The sequence below is a fragment of the Salvelinus fontinalis genome, chromosome 18 (assembly GCF_029448725.1).
Source record: "Salvelinus fontinalis isolate EN_2023a chromosome 18, ASM2944872v1, whole genome shotgun sequence".
Classification (NCBI taxonomy): Eukaryota; Metazoa; Chordata; class Actinopteri; order Salmoniformes; family Salmonidae; genus Salvelinus; species Salvelinus fontinalis.
This window is the reverse complement of record NC_074682.1, coordinates 8,065,152-8,089,917: the sequence shown is the minus strand read 5'-3', so window position 1 is coordinate 8,089,917 and position 24,766 is coordinate 8,065,152. Positions and strand designations below refer to the sequence as shown.

The window sequence follows — 24,766 nt, the reverse complement described above, 5'->3', positions numbered from 1 at the left end:
ATGCCATAGATGTCTTAAGTTTTGAGGGAGCATGCAATTGGCATGCTAACTGCAGGAATATCCACCAGAGCTGTTGCCAGAGAATTGAATGTCAATTTCTCTACCATAAGCCACCTCCGTCGATTTAGAGAATTTGGCAGTACATCCAACCGGCCTCACAACCGCAGACCATGTGTAACCACGGCAGCCCAGAACCTCCAAATCTGAGGGTGCTGAGGAGTATTTCTGTCTGTAATAAAGCCCTTTTGTTGGCAAAAACTCATTCTGATTGGCTGGCCAGGGGAAAGCTGACAATTGTTTGGTCCAGTGACACTCATTTAGGCTGTTGGCGAGATACTGTATAGTGAAAAAGGACCTGACCTGAAAACCTCCATAGACACCTGCCAAAATCAGCATTTTGTTTTGTTTATTTGAAACTTGTTCTTGCCTGTCCCAAGAAATTCCCTCATGCAGAGTTTAGTCTATTCATGATGACCTCACTCCCAAGCTGCTCTGACTAGCTTGTTTCCTATTGTGTGAAACTGTGTACGCGACCAATACAATTTGATTTGATTTACCGTCAATAATTTTGATACGCGAGTGATATTATCTGACAGAATTGTTTTTTTTTCTTCTAAATAAGATGTTAATGTCGATAGTAAATTATTACTTCCAAATTATGTTTGTACAGTCACGGTGTATACTTACACTGATATATATACATGAAAATACGGTACTGACACACTTTGAAACTTATTGGACAGCATTGTTCTTCTGTAAACATCATTGGACTAGTTCCATTTAAGTAAAAAGTCAATAACACTCAGTCGATTTAAGCATATGATTAAATCAGGGTTAGAGTTAGGTAATAAGGCAGCTCAGACAGGATAAACAACTAAGCTGGATGTTCCAGTTGTTGTGGGCTTTTGGACACAGCTTTCCTCACGGGCTGTTAACCCTGTTCATTTTGTGCACTGAGTAAACGGCGTGCCTAAATGTGTCTGACTGCACAATCCATTTCCACAGCACGCAGGCCAATCATGCACAATTGTGTGTGCGATGAACGTGCCTGACCCAAGAGGTGAAGGGAGGGGGGAGGGGAAGAACAAAGGGATTGAGAGAGACGAGGGCGTGTGAAAACATGCCTGTGATAAAAAAAAAAATGATGCTTTCCAGTTTTAAAAATGCCAAGCTTATCATTTCTCATCGCTCCCTTTACATTTCACACATACTGCTGAGGCAGAGCAAAGTATCTTTAAATGGTACATAGGATGAGAGAGGGAGGACGGGAGGAGAGAAGGAGGAGAAGGAAGAGGGGGGAGGGATTGTTGTTGCGTCTGCTGCTACTGTCATCCTGCTGCTGCGCGCTTCAGCGGCAGGAGGCTCTGCTGAAGGGAGGAGTAGAAAACGGAGCCAGGGAGAACGAGAGAGAGAGGACAGGGAAAGAAAGGAGAGAAAAGAAGGGAGAGTCTGTCATGAGGACAGAGAGGGGGAAGGAGGAGAGGAAAATAATTATAATCTGTCTGAAAAAAGGACCAAAGATCCAAGAACTGTGTTTTGGTTGCCTTTTTCTGTTTTCTCTTGACAAGGACAAGGGGACCGAGAGGAATACTATTTTTTCTCCTTGCTGATGCTTTTCTCAATGCTCTCATGCAGGAGGCATGCTCAGAAGTAGTGTGAAAGGAGGCAGAGAAGGAGATTTCAAGATGGAACGGGCGGAAAGTACCAAAACGTACGGCCAAGCAGAGGGCAAAGCTGTTGGCGTGGCAGCCAAGAGGGGCAAGTCGGGGATGCCCCAGAGTGCCCAGCGAGGGGAACTGAGGGTGTACCGTGCAGGTAGCTCTGAAGGGCGGCTGCCTGTGTCCTCCAACCTTCGCAAGCAGAGGTCCCTGACCAACCTGGCCGTGCTCACCGATGCAGAGAAGAAGATGCACCTCTACGAGCCCAAGTGGTGTGATGACATGGCCAAGCCTGGAGCGGGGCATCTCAAGACGGGCAAGCCCAAGCTGGCAGGAGGGGGTGGCAGTGGCGGAGGAGGGGGCGCGCCACTCTCACGCAACCTCTCCAAGTCAGAGCACTCTCTCTTCCAGGGCAAACCCAAACCCTTCAGCCCACTGGCGGCTCCTTCTGGCCTGGTCAGACCCGGTCAGAGCCGGATCCCTAGGGGTCCCTATGCAGAGGTGAAGCCCCTGAGTAAGGCCCCTGAGGATGGCAAATCTGATGATGAGATCCTCTCCAGCAAGGCCAAGGCTGTCAACAAGAAGCAGGTGGCGGGAGCTTCTGGGGAGGCAGGGGCCAAGGGCCAAGGGGATGGGAGCCAGTCCTTCCTCAAGGTGGATCCAGAGCTGGTAGTGACTGTCCTTGGTGACCTGGAGCAGCTTCTCTTCAGCCAGATGCTGGGTGAGTAAAACCAAGCAGAACCTTTTCCCTGCCTGTCGAGCCTGTTGCTTTCTACAGCACAACAAATAGAAACGCCCCTCTCTCCTCACTGTCTCCTCTCGATGCCTCGCGCAGTCAGCACGCCCCCTTACTACAGCTGTCGCTAACACCTGCTTGCTGCTGCCGACTTCATTGTCCCTGAATGGAGCTAATCTGGCCCAGCATCGATTAAGAAAAAGCCTCTACGGTTTTTACACCGTCTCTCAGTGTTCACATTGCATGCATATGAAAAGCTTTCTCTTGAATGCTGCCCCAGCTTTTGCGTTTTGATTTAAAGTTGTTTCCACATTATTGTGAAGCAGGGGTTGGGATCACACGACGGGCGGTGGGGGACAATACCTCCATTGTTTGCAATGCATTTAGGTTATTGTTTTTAATATCCTACTGGCTACTCTATCTCTGGCATGTGAAGCATGATGCCATGGATTGTTTGTATAAGGTTGTTTCCTATAGCACTAGGGCTGGGAATTGCCAGCAAATTGATACTTGGGAGTCAAAGTATTGATATAATATCGTCCAAGTAATATTGCAATATATAACTGTATCGATTTCCCCCCCATCACTATATAGCACTGGCTGTTCAATGGTATGACAGAAAAAAATAAAACCCAGGTCTAGTCAGTGACACGCTGATCTCTATTCCATCTCAGCTAGTCTGCTGCAGTGTGTCTACTAACCAGCTATGCCCTTAGTGATTGTGTAGCCCTCTGTATGCTCCATGCAGGGATATCTGTGAATAGTTCCAGAAAATAGGAGCTGGGAAATAAACCAAGCCATATTTAATTCATTTTCAGCCCACTGTGAGACACATATTTAGCCTCCTCCCAGCCCCATTCATCCGTGGCCATTGACAGATGGTGCCCACACTGTCTGCTATGGGAAAGAAAATGGCCATGGCCGGGCCTCTCTCTCTCTCTCTCTCCCTCTCCCGTAGGTATCTCAGTAGAACGACAACCTCTTTGTGTACAACCAGGTGGATAGAGAGAATATAATGTGTAGAGATAATTGACTAAACACAGCACATTTTGAACAGGATATCTCTCTTTTTCTGATACATACATTACCACGTAATTTTTCTGTCAGGTTTTATACTGAGTTTTTATACTGGCCTCTGGCTATGCATGTCGTTATCCCAACTGAGCGCATTAGATTAGTGTGTTGGGTTAATTGGCTTTGACATTGATCAGAAACAACAGCACAGATTAAGACCAAGAACCAAATATCCCGCCCAAACCTTGTCTTTCTCTGAAAGTCATACATGGCTGGCATATATCCCACTGTACTTCCGTTTGTGCATCAGCTGCTGAATCGGTGACCTCAATTTCAATTGTGTCCAACCCCTGCTCTATTAAATTGCCAATTTCAAGTCCCATACCCTCACTATGGTTTCATAGAACGCTCATTTTGGGGGTCTGTTTCTCTGCAGGCCCCATGAAAGGGTCAGCTCTTCTCTGGCCCACTCTAACAAAAACATGTTGAGATGGACGGTAATTGAAGATGGGACTGGATGGTTTGAGGTTGTTAGGCCACTACTTTGACTGTGTCTGGCGATTGCTCCCAGGGCGTTCAAGGCTAATGACAGTGACCTCTGCCCTGAATCATAGAGCCTATAGACTGATTTAAACAACACAGCTCTGTCACAAATATTCTTATGTTGTTTACAATCTGTTCATTGATATACTATTTTAATATCAAAAGGTTTCATGAACAAGCCAGTCGATGAGCATTGCAGCTAGTCACATAGAGGTAGCCTATATTTTGTTGACATACCAGCTAGCCAAGTTAGAGACATATTTTGTTAATGGACACTGATCTCATTTGTTCTCCGTGCCTTATTAGTTTATACGGACGGGACGTCGAACCCTCGTGTTCGTCAGGCTTAGAGACAAGTAAACAGTGTCAGTCAACAATCCCATTCTGAACATTGACAGTCCATTGTTTGTGTGTATGTGTGTTTACTAGTGATCGGGGAAAATCGATACAGTTACATATTGCAATATTATTTTGGGACAATGTTATATAGATACTTTGACTCCATGTATCAATTTGTTTAAAAAAACGGAAAAAAAACGTACCTTTGCTATGTAGCATTAGCTAGCGCTAGTCGGCTGTACCTGCGCCAAAACTCTGGTATTTTTCATCCTACAGCTTGTTCTCCATATTCTTTTTAAATAGCGAGCCAACATGTTTTCAGCACTTTCATTTCCATGACTGATCAAATCGAATTTTCTCATGCTCTCTTTTGTCTCTCTGCAGCAGACATATACTGAGCAGTATGTTTGGAACATCAAATCGAAATAAAATTGCAGTGTCAAATGCTAATACAGAAAGAATCCTAAGAATCACGATACATATCGTATCATATCGTATCATATCGTAAGGTCCCGGGAAATTCCCAGCTCTGGTGTTTACATGATTCAATTTAAAATATATATTTTTTTATTTCATCTTTATTTAACCAGGTAGGCTAGTTGAGAACAAGTTCTCATTTACAACTGCAACCTGGTCAAGATAAAACAAAGCAGTGCAACAGAAACAACAACACATGGAATAAACAAGCGTACAGTCAATAACACAATAGAAAAAAAGAAAGTCTATATACAGTGTGTGCAAATTGCATGAGGAGGTAAGGCAATAAATAGGCCATAGTAGCGAAGTAATTACAATTGAGCAAATTAACACTGGAGTGATAGATGTGCAGATGATGATGTGCAAGTAGAAATACTGGTGTACAAAAGAGCAGAAAAGTAAATAAAAACAATATGGGGATGAGATAGGTAGATTGGATGGGCTATGTATAGCTGCAGCGATCGGTTAGCTGCTCAGAGAGCTGATGTTTAAAGTTAGTGAGGGAAATATAAGTGTCCAGCTTCAGCGATTTTTGCAATTCGTTCCAGTCATTAGCAGCAGAGAACTGGAAGGAAAGGCGGCCAAATGAGGTGTTGGCTTTGGGGATAACCAGTGAGATATACCTGCTGGAGCGTGTGCTACGGGCGGGTGTTGTTATGGTGACCAGTGAGCTGAGATAAGGCGGCGCTTTACCTAGCAAAGACTTCTGGATGACCTGGAGCCAGTGGGTCTGGCGACGAATATGTAGCGAGGTCCAGCCGACGAGAGCATACAGGTCACAGTGGTGGGTGGTGTATGGGGCTTTGGTGACAAAACGGATGGCACTGTGATAGACTGCATCCAATTTGCTGAGTAGAGTGTTGGAGGCTATTTTGTAAAGGACATCACCGAAGTTGAGGATCGGTAGGATAGTCAGTTTTACGAGGGTATGTTTGGCGGCGTGAGTGAAGGAGGCTTTGTTGTGAAATAGGAAGCCGATTCTAGATTTGATTTTGGATTGGAGATGTTCAATATGAGTCTGGAAGGAGAGTTTACAGTCTAACCAGAAACCTAGGTATTTGTAGTTGTGCACATATTCTAAGTCGAAAACGTCCAGAGTAGTGATGCTTGTCGGGCGGGCGGGTTCGGGCAGCGAACGGTTGAAAAGCATGCATTTAGTTTTACTTGCATTTAAGAGCAGTTGGAGGCCACGGAAGGAGTGTTGTATGGCATTGAAGCTCGTTTGGAGGTTTGTTAACACATTGTCCAAAGAAGGGCCAGATGTATACAGAATGGTATCGTCTGCGTAGAGGTGGATCAAGGAATCACCCTCAGCAAGAGCGACATTGTTGATATATAGAGAGAAAAGAGTCGGCCCGAGAATTGAACCCTGTGGTACCCCCATAGAGACTGCCAGAGGTCCAGACAACAGGCCCTCCGATTTGACACACTAAACTCTGTCTGAGAAGTAGTTAGTGAACAAGGCGAAGCAGTAATTTGAGAAACCAAGGCTATTGAGTCTGCCGATAAGAATACGGTGATTAACAAGAGTTGAAAGCCTTGGCCAGGTCGATAAATACATCTGCACAGTACTGTCTTTTATCGATGCCATTTATGATATCGTTTAGGACCTTGAGCGTGGCTGAGGTGCACCCGTGACCAGCTCGGAAACCAGATTGCACAGCAAAGAAGTTATGGTGGGATTCGAAATGGTCAGTGATCTGTTTATTAACTCAGCTTTCGAAGACTTTAGAAAGACAGGGTAGGATGGATATAGGTCTGTAACAGTTTGGGTCTAGAGTGTCACCCCCTTTGTAGAGGGGTATGACCGCGGCAGCTTTCCAATCTTTAGGGATCTCGGACGATACGAAAGAGAGCTTGAACAGACTAGTAATAGGGGTTGCAACAATGGCGGCCGATAATTTTAGAGAGGGTCCAGATTGTCTATCCCAGCTGATTTGTAGGGGTCCAGGTTTTGCAGTTCTTTCAGAACATCTGCTATCTGGATTTGGGTGAAGAAAAAGCTGGGGAGGCTTGGGCAAGTTGCTGCGGGGGGTGCGGAGCTGTTGGCCGGGGTTCGGGTAGCCAGGAGGAAAGCATGGCCAGCCATAGAGAAATGCTTATTGAAATTCTCGATTATCGTGGATTTATCGTGGTGACAGTGTTACCTAGCCTCAGTGCAGTGGGCAGCTGGGAGGAGGTGCTCTTATTCTCCATGGACTGTACAGTATCCCACAACGTTTTGGAGTTAGAGCTACAGGATGCAAATTTCTGTTTGAAAAAGCTAGCCTTTGCTTTCCTGACTGCGTGTATTGGTTCCTGACTTCCCTGAAATTTGCATATCGCGGGGACTATTCGATGCTAGTGCAGTCCGCCACAGGATGTTTTTGTGCTGGTCGAGGGCAGTCAGGTGTGGAGTGAACCAAGGGCTATATATGTTCTTAGTTCTACATTTTTTCAAATGGGCATGCTTATTGGTGAGGAAATTACTTTTAAAGAACGACCAGGCATCCTCGACTGACGGGATGAGGTCAATATCCTTCCAGGATACCCGGGCCAGGTCGATTAGAAAGGATTGCTTGCAGAAGTGTTTAAGGGAGTGTTTGACAGTGATGAGGGGTGGTCGTTTGACCACAGACCCATAGCGGATACAGGCAATGAGGCAGTGATTGCTGAGATCCTGATTGAAATCAGCAGAGGTGTATTTGGAGGGCAGGTTTGTCAGGATAATATCTATTAGGGTGCCCATGTTTATGGATTTTTGGTTGTAGCTGGTGGGTTCCTTGATAATTTGTATGAGATTGAGGGCATCTAGCTTAGATTGTAGGACTGCCGGGGTGTTAAGCATATCCCAGTTTACGTCACCTAACAGAACAAACTCTGAAGATAGATGGGGGGCAATCAATTAACATATGGTGTCCAGGGCACAGCTGTGAGCTGAGGGGAGTCAGCCTCTATCCCAGCTGATTTGTAGGGGTCCAGGTTTTGCAGCTCTTTCAGAACATCTGCTATCTGTATTTGGGTGAAGAAGAAGCTGGGGAGGCTTGGGCAAGTTGCTGCGGGGGGTGCGGAGCTGTTGGCCGGGGTTCGGGCAGCAACAGTGAGAGACTTATTTCTGGAGAGATGAATTGTTTAAATTAGAAGCTCGAACTGTTTGGCCACAGACCTGGAAAGTATGACAGAACTTTGCAGGCTATCTTTGCAGTAGATTGCAACTCCTCCCCCTTTGCAGTTCTATTTTGATGGAAAATGTTGTAGTTGGGGATAGAAATCTCAGGATTTTTTTGTGGCCTTCCTATGCCAGGATTCAGACACGGCAAGGACATCAGGGTTGGCGGAGTGTGCTAAAGCAGTGAGTAAAACAAACTTAGGGAGGAGGCTTCTGATGTTAACATGCATGAAACCAAGGCTTTTTCAGTTACAGAAGTCAACAAATGAGAGTGCCTGGGGACACGCAGGGCCTGGGTTAACATCCACATCACCCTAGGAACAAAGGAGGAGTAGGATGAGGGTACGGCTAAAGGCTATCAAAACTGGTCTTCTAGTGTGTTAGGGACACAGAATAATATGAGCAGATTTCTGGGCGTGGTAGTATAGGTTCAGGGCATAATGTACAGACAAGGGTATAGTGGGGTGCGGGTACAGTGGAGGTAAACCCAGACATTGAGTGATGATAAGAGAGGTTGCATCTCTGGACGCAGTTATGCTGGGTGAGGTCACTGCATGTATGGGAGGTGGGACAAGGGAGGTATCTGAGGCATGTTGAGTGGGACTAGGGGCTCCGCAGTAAACTAAAACAATGATAACTATCCTAAACAACAGTATCCAAGGCATATTGACATTTGAGAGAGACATACAGCGAGGCATAAAGCAATCACAGGTGTTGATTGGGAGAGCTAGCGAAGACAACAACGGGTAAGACAACAACAGCTAATCAGCTAAGACAACAACAACAACAGGTTAAAGGGCGATGAATGGGCAGAGATGGTCAGTTAAGTACACACAGGACCTGAGTTCGAGGCTAGGGCCGACAGATAAACAAAAATAAACAAATGGAGTACTGTGATTAATTAACAGTCCAGCAGGCATCAGCTATGTAGCCAAGTGATCATAGGGTCCAGTGAACAGCAATAGATGAAACAGGGAAGCCGCTGGGTAGTCTTTGCTACGCTAGCAAGTGGGAGACACAGCGTTCAAAGTTAGCAGGCTGGGGCTAATTGAAGCGTCTGCTCCGACGTTCGGCAAAGACCGGTTGAGGACACAACGAATGGAGTTACATCGGCAGACCAGTCCTGGTGGAACGGCGGGGCTCCATGTCGACAAAGGGTCCAGGCCAGTTGGCGAAAGAGGTATGGTAGCTGTATTAATTTTGTTTGCTAGCAGGGAGATGCGCATGGTTCGCAGCTAACTGGTGCTAGCTTCTGGACAGGGGCGTTAGCCGCTATAGCACTCGGTATCAGCTAGCTAGCAGCGTTGATCCGATGCAAAGGTCCAGAGCTTACGGCAAGAATCCGGTGGAGTAGTGGTGGATTCTAGTCGTGTTGGGGTGGAGTCCGGGAGACATCAGCATTGTAGCCGAGTGATCACTGAGCAGGCCGGAAGGTGGGCCTGGCTCAGAGCTAGCTTCGGTGCTGGGCCACTCGGTGGCAGCTAGCTAGCTGTGATGATCAAGAGTAATGGTCCAGGGCTTACAGCAGGAGTCCGGCATTGTAGTGGAGAAAAAGAGTTTGATACTGGCAGGCTGGCAAGTATTATCTAGGCTAAAATCGGCTGGAGTCTGTGCAGAAGGTAAAGGCCACTAGCAGTGGCTGACAATGACTAAATAGCTAGTTGCTAATTAGCTGGTTAGCTTCTTATGGCTAGCATCTGATGGAGGTTCTGGCTAAGGTCTAAAAATAGCGGATCCGTTTCACATTGGGTGAGGCGGGTTGCCAGGGGGTATATTTAATTTACAAATAGGAAAGAGATTGAAAATAAATTGAAATATATACAAAAAAAAGACGAAAAATACAAAATGTACACGGGAGAAACAACAAACCACGTCTGCACTGCCATCTTAGAATCTGCGTGGTTGCATAGGAACAATTGGTTACGTAGGAACCACTAGAGACATTTTCTGAAATGTTCTTAATTCACATTCTCCTAGATTTATTAAGGAAAAGAGATTTTAAGTGTCACATTATTTTAAAACGAGGAACTCTCAATTAAAACATTTGCTTAATTAATTATTTATTATTATACCTAATAATCCCTAATGAGACAACATTGCAATGAGTGAACAGCTTTGTTTTATGAATGCAAATATTGCCAGAAAAACAGGCAGAACTTCAGACAGTATAAGGAATCATATGAGTCATGACTCGCCTCCCCACTGCCCATGAGAGCAAATATTAACACACACATGCACACACACACACACACACACACACCAGACTACTTCTCTTTGTGGAACTGGGAATAAAAATCTACAGGCGATTGCCTCTGCAAATGTACAATAAAGGGAAACTTGACCAAAATGTCAACAAATAAATGTGCGTGTTTGCAGGAGTAATTTTCATTGACGAACAGTAGGCCTGACAGACAGCCCATTTAGGGGGTAGTTAAGCTAATTGTCTGTGAGTACCAAGGCTTAACCCACGGCCACCTGACAATGTAGCTCTGTTGAGCTTTCATTTGGCAGTGTTTGAGAAGTGAATAATCCATTTGTTAACTAATTGTCACTTCACCGATTGCTTTCAAAAGAGAAACTGACAATATATACGGTACGATTACCTGTGCAAACCATCTTTACTCCTGGACTTTAGTATCGATGAAAAGTGTGAAACGTTGTTTCAAAAGGATGGGGGTATCGTCGGAAATCGTAGACATGGGACTAAAAGGTTTTGACCCGCGTGTTAATAAAAATTGAAATACAAATGGGGATTCAACGCATTTACATGGCAACTACATGACAAGACAGATTGAAAAACGGTCTACTTATGTACAGTAAGTGTTCCCCTTCGTGGATTAGAAAAAAATGGTTGATGTTTGATTAGATAATGTAAACAAAGTCGCCACAGAAAAGAAAGCAGGCACGAAAAATTCACATATTTATATGAACCGCCAAATGTCTGTATTCCATTGATTTTCTGTCTCATTATGCAATTGTTTATGTGCCATAATACAGTCAGTATTTTTGTTTTATTCAAAAAGTATTATCTTACTCCATTATGCAGCGGTTACATTTATCAGAACTGCATTTCATTACGGAAACATGCTTTTGTGCCAGTCTTTCTTTGAGAAAATGTTCCTTCCCTACGGCATGGTATCGTACAATAGCTATCCTTATAGACGGGTTGGTTGTTTAGCAACAAAACTGACCCTTGTGCAACTATGGGGCAAAACAGACGGGTTGGCTTCGAAGATTGTTGACATGTAAACTATATTTCGTCCCCAATTTTTATTAAAAACATAAATAACACACGGACCCATTGAAGCATTCCCCGAGTGGTGCAGCGGTCTAAGGCACTGCATTTCAGTGCAAGAGGTGTCACTACAGTCCCTGGTTCAAATCCAGGCTATGTCACATCTGGCAGTGATTGGGAGTCCCAATTGCACACAATTGGTCCAGGGTAGGCAGTCATTATAAATAAGAATTTGTCCTTAACTGGACTTGCCTAGTTAAATAAAGGTTAAAATACAAATAAAATGTTCTTTGTGATGTTCTCAGCTAACCCATCTATTGGACCGATACACATATTCATATACTTCTGCATTCATAGTCTGCATTCTGCAGCAGTAACCCACTTTTAATTTGATTTATTGCTCAACAACAGCAATAATGAAAAGACTGTTTCTATCCCTCAATATAGAGGCTCTATTTGTGGGACACATCTTATGACTTCATTCCGATTCGGTGGTACAGTTGTCCTCTGGATGTCATAATAGACTTATTTATGAAGTCAGTTTGTGTAATGCGACCTCTATCCACTACCAGATCAACACAGTCCAACCCTCTCACCATAAGACAGAGCTGGAGATAGACTTTGGTTCACCCAATACATAGCCTCTATTGTACAGTATAGTGCAGCTGTAATGGACGAGAATGCGGAGGGAACCTCAATAGCAATCGGCAATTGTCTATATTCAACTATATTATAAAATAGCCGTACAGTTTAATGGGGGGGTGGAGAAGGAGTGCACGTTAACACAACTAAGGGAGATGGAATTTGACTAGTTCTCAATGGCAGATTGAATATGAATGCGTATTCCTTCAATAGCCATGTCCACTAGGAGAGCAGGGCAGGGTAGTAAGCATAGCTCTGGGTTACTACGACGACAACAAGAGAACTAGCAGATTAGGCGGATGCAGCATACATGTCTTCCTGCAGTAATTAGATGTGAACTGTGCAGGCCCACCATGACTGTGACAATAGGCTGCATACACTACCATAGAGTAGCAGTGAAATACTGTAGGTACAGTGCCTTCAGAAAGTATTCAAACCCTTTGACTTTTTCCATATTTTGTTGTGTTACAGCCTGAATGTAAAATATATTATATAGAGATTTTTTTTTGTCACTGGCGAACAAACAATAGCCCATGATGTCGAAGTAGAATGATGTTTTTCCAAAATGTTACAAATTAATTAAAAATGAAAAGCTGAAATGTCTTGAGTCAATAAGTTTTCAACCCCTTTGTTATGGCAAGCCTAAATAAGTTCAGCGGTAAAAATGTGCTTAACAAGTCACATAATAAGTTACATGGACTCACTCTGTGTTCAACACGATTTTTGAACGACTACCTCATCTCTGTACCCCCACACATAAATCTGTACGGTCCATCAGTCGAGCGTTGAATTTCAAAGGAACCACAAGGCCACTGAGATGGTTTGAGATGGTGTTTATGTGTCAAAAATAAAAATTGTTCAATAACGTCTATGAAAAGATTTGTATGGCCAAAATTGTATTATTTGATATGGACAAACATTTTCATTCAACCACGAAGACCATGGAGGTTTCAAGGAGGGCACATATTGGTAGATGGGGTAAAAATAAAGAAAAGCAGACATTGTATATCCCTTTGAGCATGGTAAAGTGTTTAATTACCCTTTGGATGGTGTATCAATACATCCAGTCACTACAAAGATACAGGCATCCTTCCTAACTCAGTTGCCGGTGAGGAAGGAAATTGCTCAGGGATTTCACCGTGATGCCAATGGTGACTTTCAAACAGTTACAGAGTTTAATGGCTGTTATAAGAGAAAACTGAGGATGGATCAACAACATTGTGGTTAATCCACAATACTAACCTAATTAATGGAGTGAAAAGAAGGAAGCCTGTACAGAATAAAGATATTTCAAAACATGCATCCTGTTTGCAAAAAATATGTGGCAAAGCAATTTACTTTTTGTCCTGAATACAAAGTGTTATGTTTGGGGCAAATCCAATACAACACATGACTGAGTACCACACTCCATATTTTCAAGTGAAGTGGTGGCTGCATCATGTTATGGGTATGCTTGTAATCGTTAAGGACTGGAGAGTTTTTCAGGATAAACATTTTTACGAATAGAGCTAAGCACAGGCAAGATCCTAGAGGAAACCCTGTTTCAGTCTGCTTTCCACCAGACACTAGGATATTAATTCACCTTCATTCAACAGGACAATAACCTAAAACACAAGGCCAAATCTACACTGGATCTTACCAAGAAGACAGTGAATGTTCCTAAGTGGCCGAGTTATTGAAAATCTATGGCAAGACGCAAAAATAGTTGTTTGGTAATGATCAACCAACGTGACAGAGCTTGAAGAATGTTGAAAATAATAATGGGCAAATGTTGCACAATCCAGGAGTGGAAAGTGCTTAGAGTCTTACCAGGTAACTCACAGCTGTAATTGCTGCCAAAAGGTGATTCTACAAAGTATTGACTCAGGGGTGTGAATAGTTATGTAAATGAGATATTTCTGTATTTCATTGTCAATACATTTAAAAAAATGTCTAAAAACATGTTTTCATTTTGCCATTATGGGGCATTGTGTGCAGATGGATGAGATAACTCAATGTAACCTATTTTGAATTCAGGCTGTAACACAACAAAATGTGGAATAAGTCAAGGGGTATGAAAACTTTCTGAAGGCACTGTATGAGGCACACTCATCTGGAATCACTGGTCATGCTGCTCCAGTAGGAGAATATCTTACATTCTCTCCCCCATGCTACTGGATATAACTGACAATTGAGAACTATGCATGTCCACACAGATTAAATAGATGGAAGGAATTTTCTTGCTGTAGGATTTCTCGACCTTTGCACTCGTTCAAATTTGGGAGAAGGCACCATTATGTTTTGAGATCGGACCCTACCATTTGGTCACCTATCCCTTGGACTGTTTGTACAGTTGAAGTGGGGTGTTTTAGTGTGGGAGACCATTTATAGGCCTTTCACTGCCATTCTATCGTCTTCTCGGTGAACAGACTAATCTATTGACTGGACCTTAAAGGAACAAACAGGGATTCCAGACTGCCAAATCAGTCTAGATTAACTCATCTATACAAGTTTACCCTGGCTGTCAGACCTAAGAGGTAGGCAACCTTGTGGTTAGAGCGTTGGACTAGTAAACGGAAGGTTGCAAAATCAAATCCCTGAGCTGACAAGGTAGAAATCGGTCGTTCTGCCCCTGAACAAGGCAGTTAACCCACTGTTCCTAGGCCGTCATTGAAAATAAGAATCTGTTCTTAACTGACTTGCCCTGTTAAATAAAGGGGAAAAAAAGAAAGCTGAACAGATAGAAACATGGCAGTTATTTCTGCCCCCCAAAAATATAATTTAAACAGTAGGTTTTTGGATTTTATTTGAGATTGAAAGTGTTCACAATGTCCATGGGTCTTTCCATTGAGATCTGCTTAAGCATTCTGTCTGTCTGCGAGTGAGGAGGATTCCTGTTCAAACTACAGAATGTCGTCCCTCTTCTCAGTGCAGGGCACCAGGGACCTGCCAATCACTTTACCATGTAGACCCATTTCCTCAGCAGCACATGTGGTGCGGCGCCTGCATGCATGTCTGCTGTGAGCTCTGCTGGCTGGCTCGGCTTTCTGTTTGTGGTCTATATCTTTGTGGCGGTGGTTGCCACGGCAAAGATAAGGACGTTTCCCATGTAGCTGTAGGATGGAGATCACATCCTTACAGTAGGTCCAGGGTAGTGGTGCTCTGAGGTTGTGAAGTGGTTGATGACATGCATACATGTTATGGTTAGTAAGATATTCGTTCAAATGGCACTGTATAGAAATCGACCAATACATTTCGATGTTGCCTTCTTACTGACCAGTGATATCAGAACTATAAATAGATTTCTCAAAGGTAGCTCGATTTCTCTGTTAGATCACATTCACCATTTTTATAAACATATTTTTGATAGATTTGTATAGATCCAATATACTGTATCAGCAGGCATTATCTAGGATTGAGCTATAAATGACTCTGCCTGTTCAGTCAAACTAAAGGAGCCTTGTTAAAGGGTGTGTCTGCTGTGGTGGTCTAAATATGAAGGAATGGTACACGGCTCAGCTAGCCTGGGTGCCAGTATGTTTCTGCTTTGTTACCAACTCCTTATGGAACTGTCATGCTAAACATGTTTGGCTTGACAATGGCAATGGAGTAGGCAAAAAACACAAATAGATCTGGGACAAGGCTATGGTTCAGCTTCTGGCAAAGACTGGTTTGAAATGAGATTGAGTTTGAGCTGATGTAAGCAGGTTATGATATGAGCTCAAGTGTAAACGGTTTGAAATACTGTGAGCAGCAGAGGTCCTTATTTTCAATCCACTGATGCTGAAAGGACTAGAGAGTGTAATTACACACGTTTAAAACCGCTGAACGAGAGCATACTTTTAGCTTACAATAGCACTTCTCGGAACATTAGCATTACAGCCATGTTTCTATATCCACATTTTCATGATCGTGAAAGAGGTACAAAAGGCCATACATTTTTATTTAAGGCTGTTCGCTAATTTACAGCCTCTCCACGTGTCTTATTCCCTTGAATTGCCTCACAGTGAATAACTAATGAGTATGGCCTCATTATTTGAGATGGGATTCCTCTACTATGCTTGACTCTTAGCCAGCACCTTCAGTTAATGCAGTGGATGATCATTTTTTTCACCTCTTATGGGCTATTGCCTGTAGCTATTGTACTGTATGGTAGAAAACAGCATTCCTATTTTCCCACATCTCTCTTCTTCACCATCATGGTCCACACAGAAATCCAGTCATTCATTTGAACAAATGAGACAGATAGCATGGCTTCATGTTATTGATTTAGGATAAGATGGTCATGTCTTGTCCGCTTGTCCATGTAGGATTCACATCATCCATTATGACATTTCCCTTTGTTTTGCTATGCTTTACTATGGCTTATTGTGAGCGTGTGTGTGTGTGTGTGTATACAGTACATGCAGGGGTAGAGGGGGTGACTGAATGTATGTGCGAGATTGTGATTGTGTTATGCTATAATTGCATACATGTGTGTAGGAACACGCACGCACATCAAGGAGAATGCATGTCTTCCCTATAGACAGAATGTCAGAAGCATCCCCCTGGTGGCCACTCACAGTCCCAGTCACTGTCATCAGTGTTTTACATCTAGGACTGTACCACGTCAAGATCCAAAACAGGGGTGTTCCACAGTTAGAGCTGTACTATGTCAGGACCCTGTAGGGGGGTTAGAGCAGCGTTGCCATGGTGAGGGAACCCAGGGAGTCACAGTTGTCTTGCTAACAATGTGAACGCAGCATGGATGCTTCTCACCAGCAAAACACCTGTCACTACACAATACTAGTCCACAGTCACAACAGTGTGTTCACACTGGAACTTTAATATTTATTTGCAGAGAGGAAAATCTTGGGGATATCTCAAGGGAATAAGACACAAACAGTCTGACAGTGATACATGGAATATGTGATTGCATTGTGTGTCTGACCACAGTGACTGATGTGATGTCCCCACAGACCCAGAGTCTCAGAGGAAACGCACGGTGCAGAACGTCCTTGACCTCAGACAGAACCTGGAAGATACCATGTCCAGTCTCCGGGGTGCCCAGCTCAGCCATGGGTGAGTCCATTACCGTACATTGAGTTGATAGATTATGGTAGGCAATACTAGGGTGCTTCTGATGCCACGTACTAATGTGAATGGGGCATAACGTGTAAAGCGCATTCTCAAAACCCAGAGTATCCTTTTATTTCCGTATTTTTCTTTCTTTTAAAGTTCCATCTGCGCAAACATTACTTGCTACCGCACACATTACCTGTCAACTGTATATTGTTTCATTGGTTCAGCCAGATGCTGTACGTGTAGACATAGAAGAAAGCTATGGATTTGTTTCCCTTAGTATACACAGACACACATTAAACACAATGGACAGATCGATAGAGTAAACACAATCATGTTTACACAACTGCCCTCCGTTATGTCTTCTTGGCAACTTGCCACCTGTTAAACATATCCTGTCAATCCCTCTGAAACAGACTGTTTCTGTTTCATGACCGTCACATTCTGGGAAACCCTTTGTCGAGTATTTCGTTTCAGACGGTTTCTATCACGATGAGACACAGACAATAACAGACAACACCAGAGACTAACTCCACAGAATATTGAAGAACCTGGTCAGAAACCGAATCGTTCGTTAACAAAAAGTTGTTCTGCATTCAAAGCCTGTATGTCTACCATTTTTGCCTGCTTCTTGTCTCCAGCTCAACAGTATGTGCTCTGCCTACCAATATTCCTGTTGCCGTTTGGTCTCTCTTTGATGTGTGTGGTGTTCATGTCCTAAGCGAGTCCATCCCAGATATGAGCTCTGAATTTCCATAGCCCTGGCCTCTGGAGACTGACAGACACCTCGGCAACTTCACCCATCTAAAAACTCATGCTTTCGACCTTGGCCACCAATCCTCTAGAGCAGGGTTTCCCAAACTCAGTCCTGCCCCCCCTCCAGGTGCACATTTAGGTTTTTGGCCCTAGCACTCAACAGCTAATTCAAAATAATCAAAGCTTGATGATGAGTTGGTTATTTGAATCAGCTATGTAGTGCTAGGGCCAAAACCAAAATGTGCACACAGGGTGGGGGCCCCCAGGACCGAGTTTGGGAAACCCTGCTCTAGGGCTGGGCTCTCCAACCCTGTTCCTGGAGAACTACCCGACTGAACTACCCTACTATGTGCTGTCGCTCCAGCCCCAGTTGTAAATAACCTGATTCATCTTATCAACCAGCTAATAATTAGAATCGGGTGCACCTGAATAGGGTTGGAATGAAAACCTAGGATGGTGGCTCTCCAGGAGCATGGTTGGAGAGCCCTGCTCTAAAGCACAAATGGACTGGATGTTACTTACAGGTACTGCAAGTAACATCCACATACAGTACTACTAATAAATCATACGCTTCGAATGACTTTACCTCACTGCGTACAGCATGTTTTTTTAACAGCTCTCTGACCGGCCGTAATTCTGTCACTAGTTCAGCTCCCTGTCATAACTCCCAAACATATACCCTTACATATGGGATTGTTTGATGTGCATCCATGAGTTCAAACTATCTTACAAATTGAAGTTAAACTACATTTCAAAACTCTCAAGGAAGTACCGTCCTACTGTGAGGTAATGTATCATTCCACTGATGCATTGTGGGAGTCGGAATGTATTCCTGAGGCAGTAACAGTTAACAGTCCCTGTTGATGAATTATCCATCTACAGAAGTACAGAAATAGCAGGAGGAAAAAACACCCACATGGTCTCAGGCAGGCATTGCATTATTCATCTGGGCTGGTTGGTGCATCTGGTTATGTAATCGCCAGACTCAGCAGAAGCTCCTTGCCATTGGGAGGGCATTGCAAAACCTGACCAACTTAGAGAACAGACTAGAACTACTCTCTAGTCTAAACTAGAACTTCTCTCTAGTCTAACCTCTCACTTAGACAACAGACTAGAAGTACTCTCTAGTCTAAACTAGAACATCTCTCTAGTCCACATTGGTTCACCTTTCACTGGCTGACACAATGGCCCAGAGTTTTCCCTGATCAGGTCATGTAGTCAAGAAAAACTCCTGGCCCGAGCAATCATTTAAAAAAATTATGTTGGCGGTGTGTGATTATGTGCTGATTACCTTGGGTCTGTAAGTCCCAGCTGGTAATGATATTGTGAACATATTGCTAAGGGTTATGAACGATCCCGTCAAAGGGAGAGAGGGGACAAAATACTTTCCTCTGTTCACACAATGATGCTATGCTCTTATACTATAGCAAGCGAGATGCCCTTGAGTTCTGAGATGCCACCCATTCTTTGTTGTAGCCGCTGAAGGCTGAGAGTGAATGTTACAGCTGTATCTGGGTCAGCAGAGACTATATGTCAAGACAGATTTCTTTAAAGGCCCGATGACAGAGAGTGAGAAACAGGAAATATCTATTTTTTCTCTAATTCTCTCTATATGTCCCTCAAACTCGTAGTTTTTCCGACCTCCCTTTCTGTCCTCTCATTCATTCCATTTCTACAATACTATAAGCTCTCTCTCTTCCTCTTCTCTCCCCAGCTGTCTGGAGAGCAGTAATGTTTGCTATGACAGTGACGAAACCAACGCCCGCAGCATGTCCAGTCTGTCCAATCGCTCGTCTCCTCTCTCCTGGCGCCACGGTCAGTCCAGCCCCCGGCTGCAGGCTGGAGACGCCCCGTCGTCCACGGGCAGTGGCGTGTACCATGGGGGAAAGGCCGGGTCCCAGTATACGGCCCACACCATGCCTGCACGAGTCTCCAGCCGTCTCAGCCACTCCTCCCGAATCGAGCTCATCGAAGGACTGGATGTGGACGATGCTGACCTCAAGTCTGGTTACCTGAGCGACAGCGACCTGCTGGGAAAGAGCATGCCAGAGGATGACGATGACAACCTAGCCAATGGGTAAGGGGATATAGCAGGGGTGTCAAACTCATTCCATGTCAGGCCGAGTACCTGCTGGTTTTTGTTATTTCCAGTTTTTTGTTTTGTTTTTGTGGCCAGACGACCAGGTGAGGGGAGTTCCTAACTTATCAGTGACCTTAATTGATCAATCAAGGTAGGTGTGAAAATCTGCAGAAACTCAGCCCTCTGTGATATGAGTTTGACACCTGTGGTTATTCTATTGTCTAACTCAGGGTTATTCTACTCTGGTTGTGGGGAGCTACTGGGTGGTTGTGCAGGCTTTGGATCCAGTTCTTCAGTAAGACTCACTTTGCATCCTACTGTAAAATGATCTTTGGTATTGTCCTTGTGGATTCTACGGATGGCTGTTATCACTTGGTCCTACAACTTACGGTATGTCATGAAACAAGCATCAATCAAGCATGGATTTGGATGCACTGTGCTTGGAGTAACCCTTTCACAGTGCTGTCCTCAGCAGTCCAGGGCTCCAGACTGTGACCATTTAGTCACATTTTGAGACCCTTTATCTTGGCTGTGCGAGTAAAATGTTGAATTGGTTACACTGGTGCGAGCTGCACAATCTACATCGTCATCTACATCAAAACGTCCTATTTTTTAGAGCGAATAAAACCATGAATTTGTTCAACAGTAAAGTGCATTATTCTCATGATTCCTGTAATAAAAGTGTCTGCCTTGCCGCTGTGCCTGCCTGTTCCGCTGGGGCCGGCTGCTGTAATGACCCCGAGTGAGCTTCTCATACTCTCTCTCCCACCTTGCGTGCCACTCGTGATTGTATAACATTTCAAAATGCAATTGCGTGGAAAAAACTACTTTGGATGCAACTAGTTCAAGTTGTCTATTATAAGGAGATGAGGGTCTCAGCTTTCTGTAGGTATGGAAAACCTGGTTCAGTCAAGATATCTGATATGGCTTTGAAATACAGAACGGGCGAAATTGCGCATCGGCCATTGCAAGTGCACTTTTTTAGGACATTTACATTTAGTGTTCGATTAATACAAGGCGACTAGCAGTAGGTGTTATATTTGGAGTTACCGTTCTAGCTAATGTGTTTTGAGTTTCCATTGGCTTAGGTGGTGAATTAGCACCAGTTGAATTATGCCTATACTGTATATAATATTTGTGCACATAAAAATGAAGGCAAATTCTTCTCTATTGAACAAAAAAAATGGGTAAATTCTGGGGCCCTATATTGACAGTAAAATAAAACAAAAATTGTCAACCCAACCCAACCCATTTTGAATCATGCATTCCTGCTTGGACATGTTAGAATATTATAGAATACCATCTCAGTAGTCTATTACATTCTTAATAAAACATGATTAATTACTTAATAAGATGATGACTCAAATGTATTCTACTATGTGACGCTGCAATTTTTAAAACTTTTTGGGGAAAAAGTTAGTCCCACCAGGGTAAAATGTTAGTCTGGAGCCCTGCAGTCTTGTCTAGTGTAACTCGCTTGTTCCTGAATGGGTCTATTATGGATTCATGCTTCATGCAGCAACCATGTCGCCTTCTTCTCAGACTGATTCTGCTGAGGTGGATCAGTGAAGTCCTGCAGGATTCCTGTAGGATTTTTTGGAAGGTTGGCTGTGATGAGTAGCGACTTGCATGTGAATCATCAGGTATTACTCTCAGCATCGATGGCTGGTTTTACTAACCAGGTTTCCATCCAACCTTTTTATGCAATTAAAGTATATGTCGGATAAAAAATATTCACGACAGGCCTGATGGAAACAGCAAAAATCCGAATGGGCACATTCGCTATAAAATACAACATGTTTTGTGGCAAAACCTACAGTAGAGTTGAAAATGCAATGGAAACCCATTTAACTAGTATTTTTTTATTTGGTTCATTGGAATTTACCGTTCAAGTTATTTTTATGTCCACTAAGTCATCACACACAAGTCAATTTGATGGAAACATATATCTGGTGGGAAAATGTGCATATTATTTTTATGCATTTTTTGATATTCGCATGGAAATATGTTGCCAATTTGATGGAAACCTAGCTACTAATGTGAATCCCCCTCTGCTGAAACTCATTGTGCTGTGAAATACATTGTGTGTGTGTGTGTGTGTGTGTGTGTGTGTGTGTGTGTGTGTGTGTGTGTGTGTGTGTGTGTGTGTGTGTGTGTGTGTGTGTGTGTGTGTGTGTGTGTGTGTGTGTGTGTGTGTGTGTGTGTGTGTGTGTGTTGATGGCAACTAGTGAATAAACATGTCCAGAATTATTCCAAACTCGCAGCTTCACTATTCCGTCTCTATTCCTAGCCATTCCAACAACTTGGGAAATTATCTGCTGAAACAAGACAAGATTTTGTCTGTCTTGGAATCTTCCATTTTGTAGAAAAGTAAGATGTCCGAATGGCAGGAAAACCAAAAGTGGATCTCTAAATGGGTCTAAATGAGTGCAGATTACGTCTGAGTTGTGCAGTAATGACATTCATTACCAGCGCTCCTGCTGAGTTGGCCGTGTCAAAGACAGCAGTGGGCATTCATTCACACCCACATCTCACTGCAGAGACGGAGGAGGGTGTAACTGACACAAACGCACACAGAGCCCCTCGAGTCAGTGCCTGCCTCTCCACTAAATGGGATTGAGCAAGTCACTTTGTGCTACCAACAACTTCAGCAGAAAGGACTGAAGTACAGAATGACATTGGCTTAAAGTACTACCCTACTTTTTTTTTTTTTTTTACAGTTAAAACCCACTAACGAACTAACTGCGCATTAGTAACAGTAGCCTACCGACCAATGCTGTGGTAGGGCATCAGTCTGATCCCAGGTCAAGGTGTCAAGGACAGGCATGGCAGGTGTTCTGTCTACCAGGTGCAGAGCCACAGCATTCTCTCCTTTCATGCCTCATTTAACACTCATTTAACAGTCTCTCTCTCTCTCTCTCAATCTCTCTTTTTGCCCCTTTCTCTCTGCCCCCCCCCCCCCCACCTCTCTCTTTCTCTTTCTAATTCCCTCTCCCTAGTTGACAGTCAGTAGGCAGGGAGAGGAGAGGCAGAGGCAGGGAATCCAGGCCAGTTCTCTGGTGTGATGTGAGCAACTTTATCATTGCGCCACATGCATTGGGATTTACTCTGCAGCTTCTGGGGCACTGACTGACTGGCCCGCTTGGGTAATCAGTCCACTCTGCCTATGAGAGACTACAGTGTAAATATTGAGACGTGTGATAGATGGAGACAAGGCATAGTGAGAAGCAGAATGAGATTGAAGAGAAATAGAGTGAGAGTAAGATGGTATGTCTGGTGATTGTAAAAATGCTTCATAGTGAATGCTCAGCACTGGGCCACCTGTGTCCTCAATCCCTAGGTGAGCTATTTAAGGTGACCATGATGAGAAACCCTGTACCTCCTGGGGTGTGCCACCTGTTCCCAGGTCAGCCCATACACAGAGACAGGACTACTGGCATCTTTTTGATAACCATACGCTTGGATCGAGATCCCCAATGTATTTTATCTGTCAGAATATAGAACGAAGGGATAGTATAACTACCAAATCCCTAAGAGAAAACGTATACAGTGCCTTGACTTATTCCACATTTTGTTGTTACAGCCTGAATTTAACATTTATAAAAAAAAAATGAAAAATTCCTCACCCTTCCACACGTAATACTCTACAATGACAAAGTCAAAACAAGTTTTCAGAAATCTTTGCAAATGTATTGAAAATGAAATACAGAAATATCTCAAGTATTCACATTCCTGAGTCAATACATGTTAGTGATTATTGCTGTACTTCTTTCTGGGTAAGTCTCTAAGAGCTTTGAACACCTGGATTGTACAGTATTTTCACACTGTTGTTTTTTTACATTCTTCAATCTCTGTTAAGATGGTTGTTGATCATTGCTAGATAGCCATTTTCATGTTTTGCCATAGATTTTAAAGTATTTTTAAGTCAAAACTGTAACTAGCCCACTCAGGAACATTCAATGTCGCCTTGGTAAGCAACTCCAGTGTACTATATAATTGACTTTGAGTTTTAGGTTATTGTCCTGCTGAAATGTGAATTTGTCTCCCAGTGTCTGTTAGAAAGCAGACTGAACCAGGTTTTCCTCGAGGATTCTGCTTGTCCTTAGCTCTATTCTGTTTCTTTTTTATCTTAAAGAAATTCCTAGTCCTTGCCAATGAAAAGCATACCCATAACATGATTCAGCCACCACCATGCTTGAAAATATGAAGAGTGGTACTCAGTGATGTGTTGTGTTGGACTACCCCAAACCTTAACACTTATATTCACTTGTATTCAGGACATAAAGTTAATTTCTTCGGGCAATTGTTTTGCAGTTAAACTTTAGTGCCTTATTTTTTATTCTGCATACGATTCCTTCTTTTCACTCAGTCATTTAGATTAGTATTGTGGAGTAACTACAATATTGTTGATCCATCCTTAGTTTTCTCCTATCACAGCCATGAAACTCTTTAACTGTTTTAAAGTCACCATTGGACTCATGTTGAAATCCCTAAGTGGTTTCCTTCCCCACTGAGTTAGGAAGGATGCCTGTATCTTTGTAATGACTGGGTGTATTGATACACCATCCAAAATGTAATTAATAACTTCACAATTTAACTGCCTTGTTCAGGGGCAGAAAAACAGATTTTTACCTTGTCAGCTCAGGGATTTCAAGCTTTCAGTTACTAGTCCAACGCTCTAACCACTAGACTACCTGCCGCCCTGATCACCCGCAAACACAGTTCACCTTCATAGCAGCCACATACAAACAGCTTGTTATATCTACGTGCTCTCCGCCTCTCACCTTTTCCTTTCGCTTGTGGACTTCAGTGCACAACATATCAGCTGTCTGTGACCAGGCGAAAAAACCTTTCCAAGCCAAACCTTCATGTCATGACCACTAAACGCTACACCCAACCTACATCGTTGTCATGTCATAGTCAACATAGCTACTAGAACTAACGTGTCAGTAAACCCGCTACAATTATGCAGTACAGAGTACAGTCAGCAGCAAGCAGTTTAGCAAAATGTGTAAAAAGTCAAGGAGCATGAATACTTTTTGAAGACACTGAAATTGGAGCATGACCTTTGATACATTCTTGTGCTTGAATGCTAAAA

General features: G+C 43.4%; 1 protein-coding gene across 5 annotated transcripts in view; it reads left to right on the top strand.

Annotated features, from left to right (window-relative positions):
• The window catches only part of LOC129814886 (neuron navigator 1-like), a 126,570-nt gene that overhangs the window by 42,280 nt on the left and 59,524 nt on the right, over positions 1–24,766 (top strand). For 4 of the 5 annotated variants that reach the window (XM_055868016.1, XM_055868015.1, XM_055868013.1 and 1 more), the window contains exons 4-5: positions 16,730–16,832; positions 19,303–19,665. In XM_055868016.1, the coding sequence (XP_055723991.1) occupies positions 16,730–16,832; positions 19,303–19,665 (466 nt within the window). Of the gene's footprint in view, positions 1–1,329; positions 2,380–16,729; positions 16,833–19,302; positions 19,666–24,766 lie in introns of those variants that run through there. The other variant, XM_055868017.1, reaches the window with a different exon arrangement.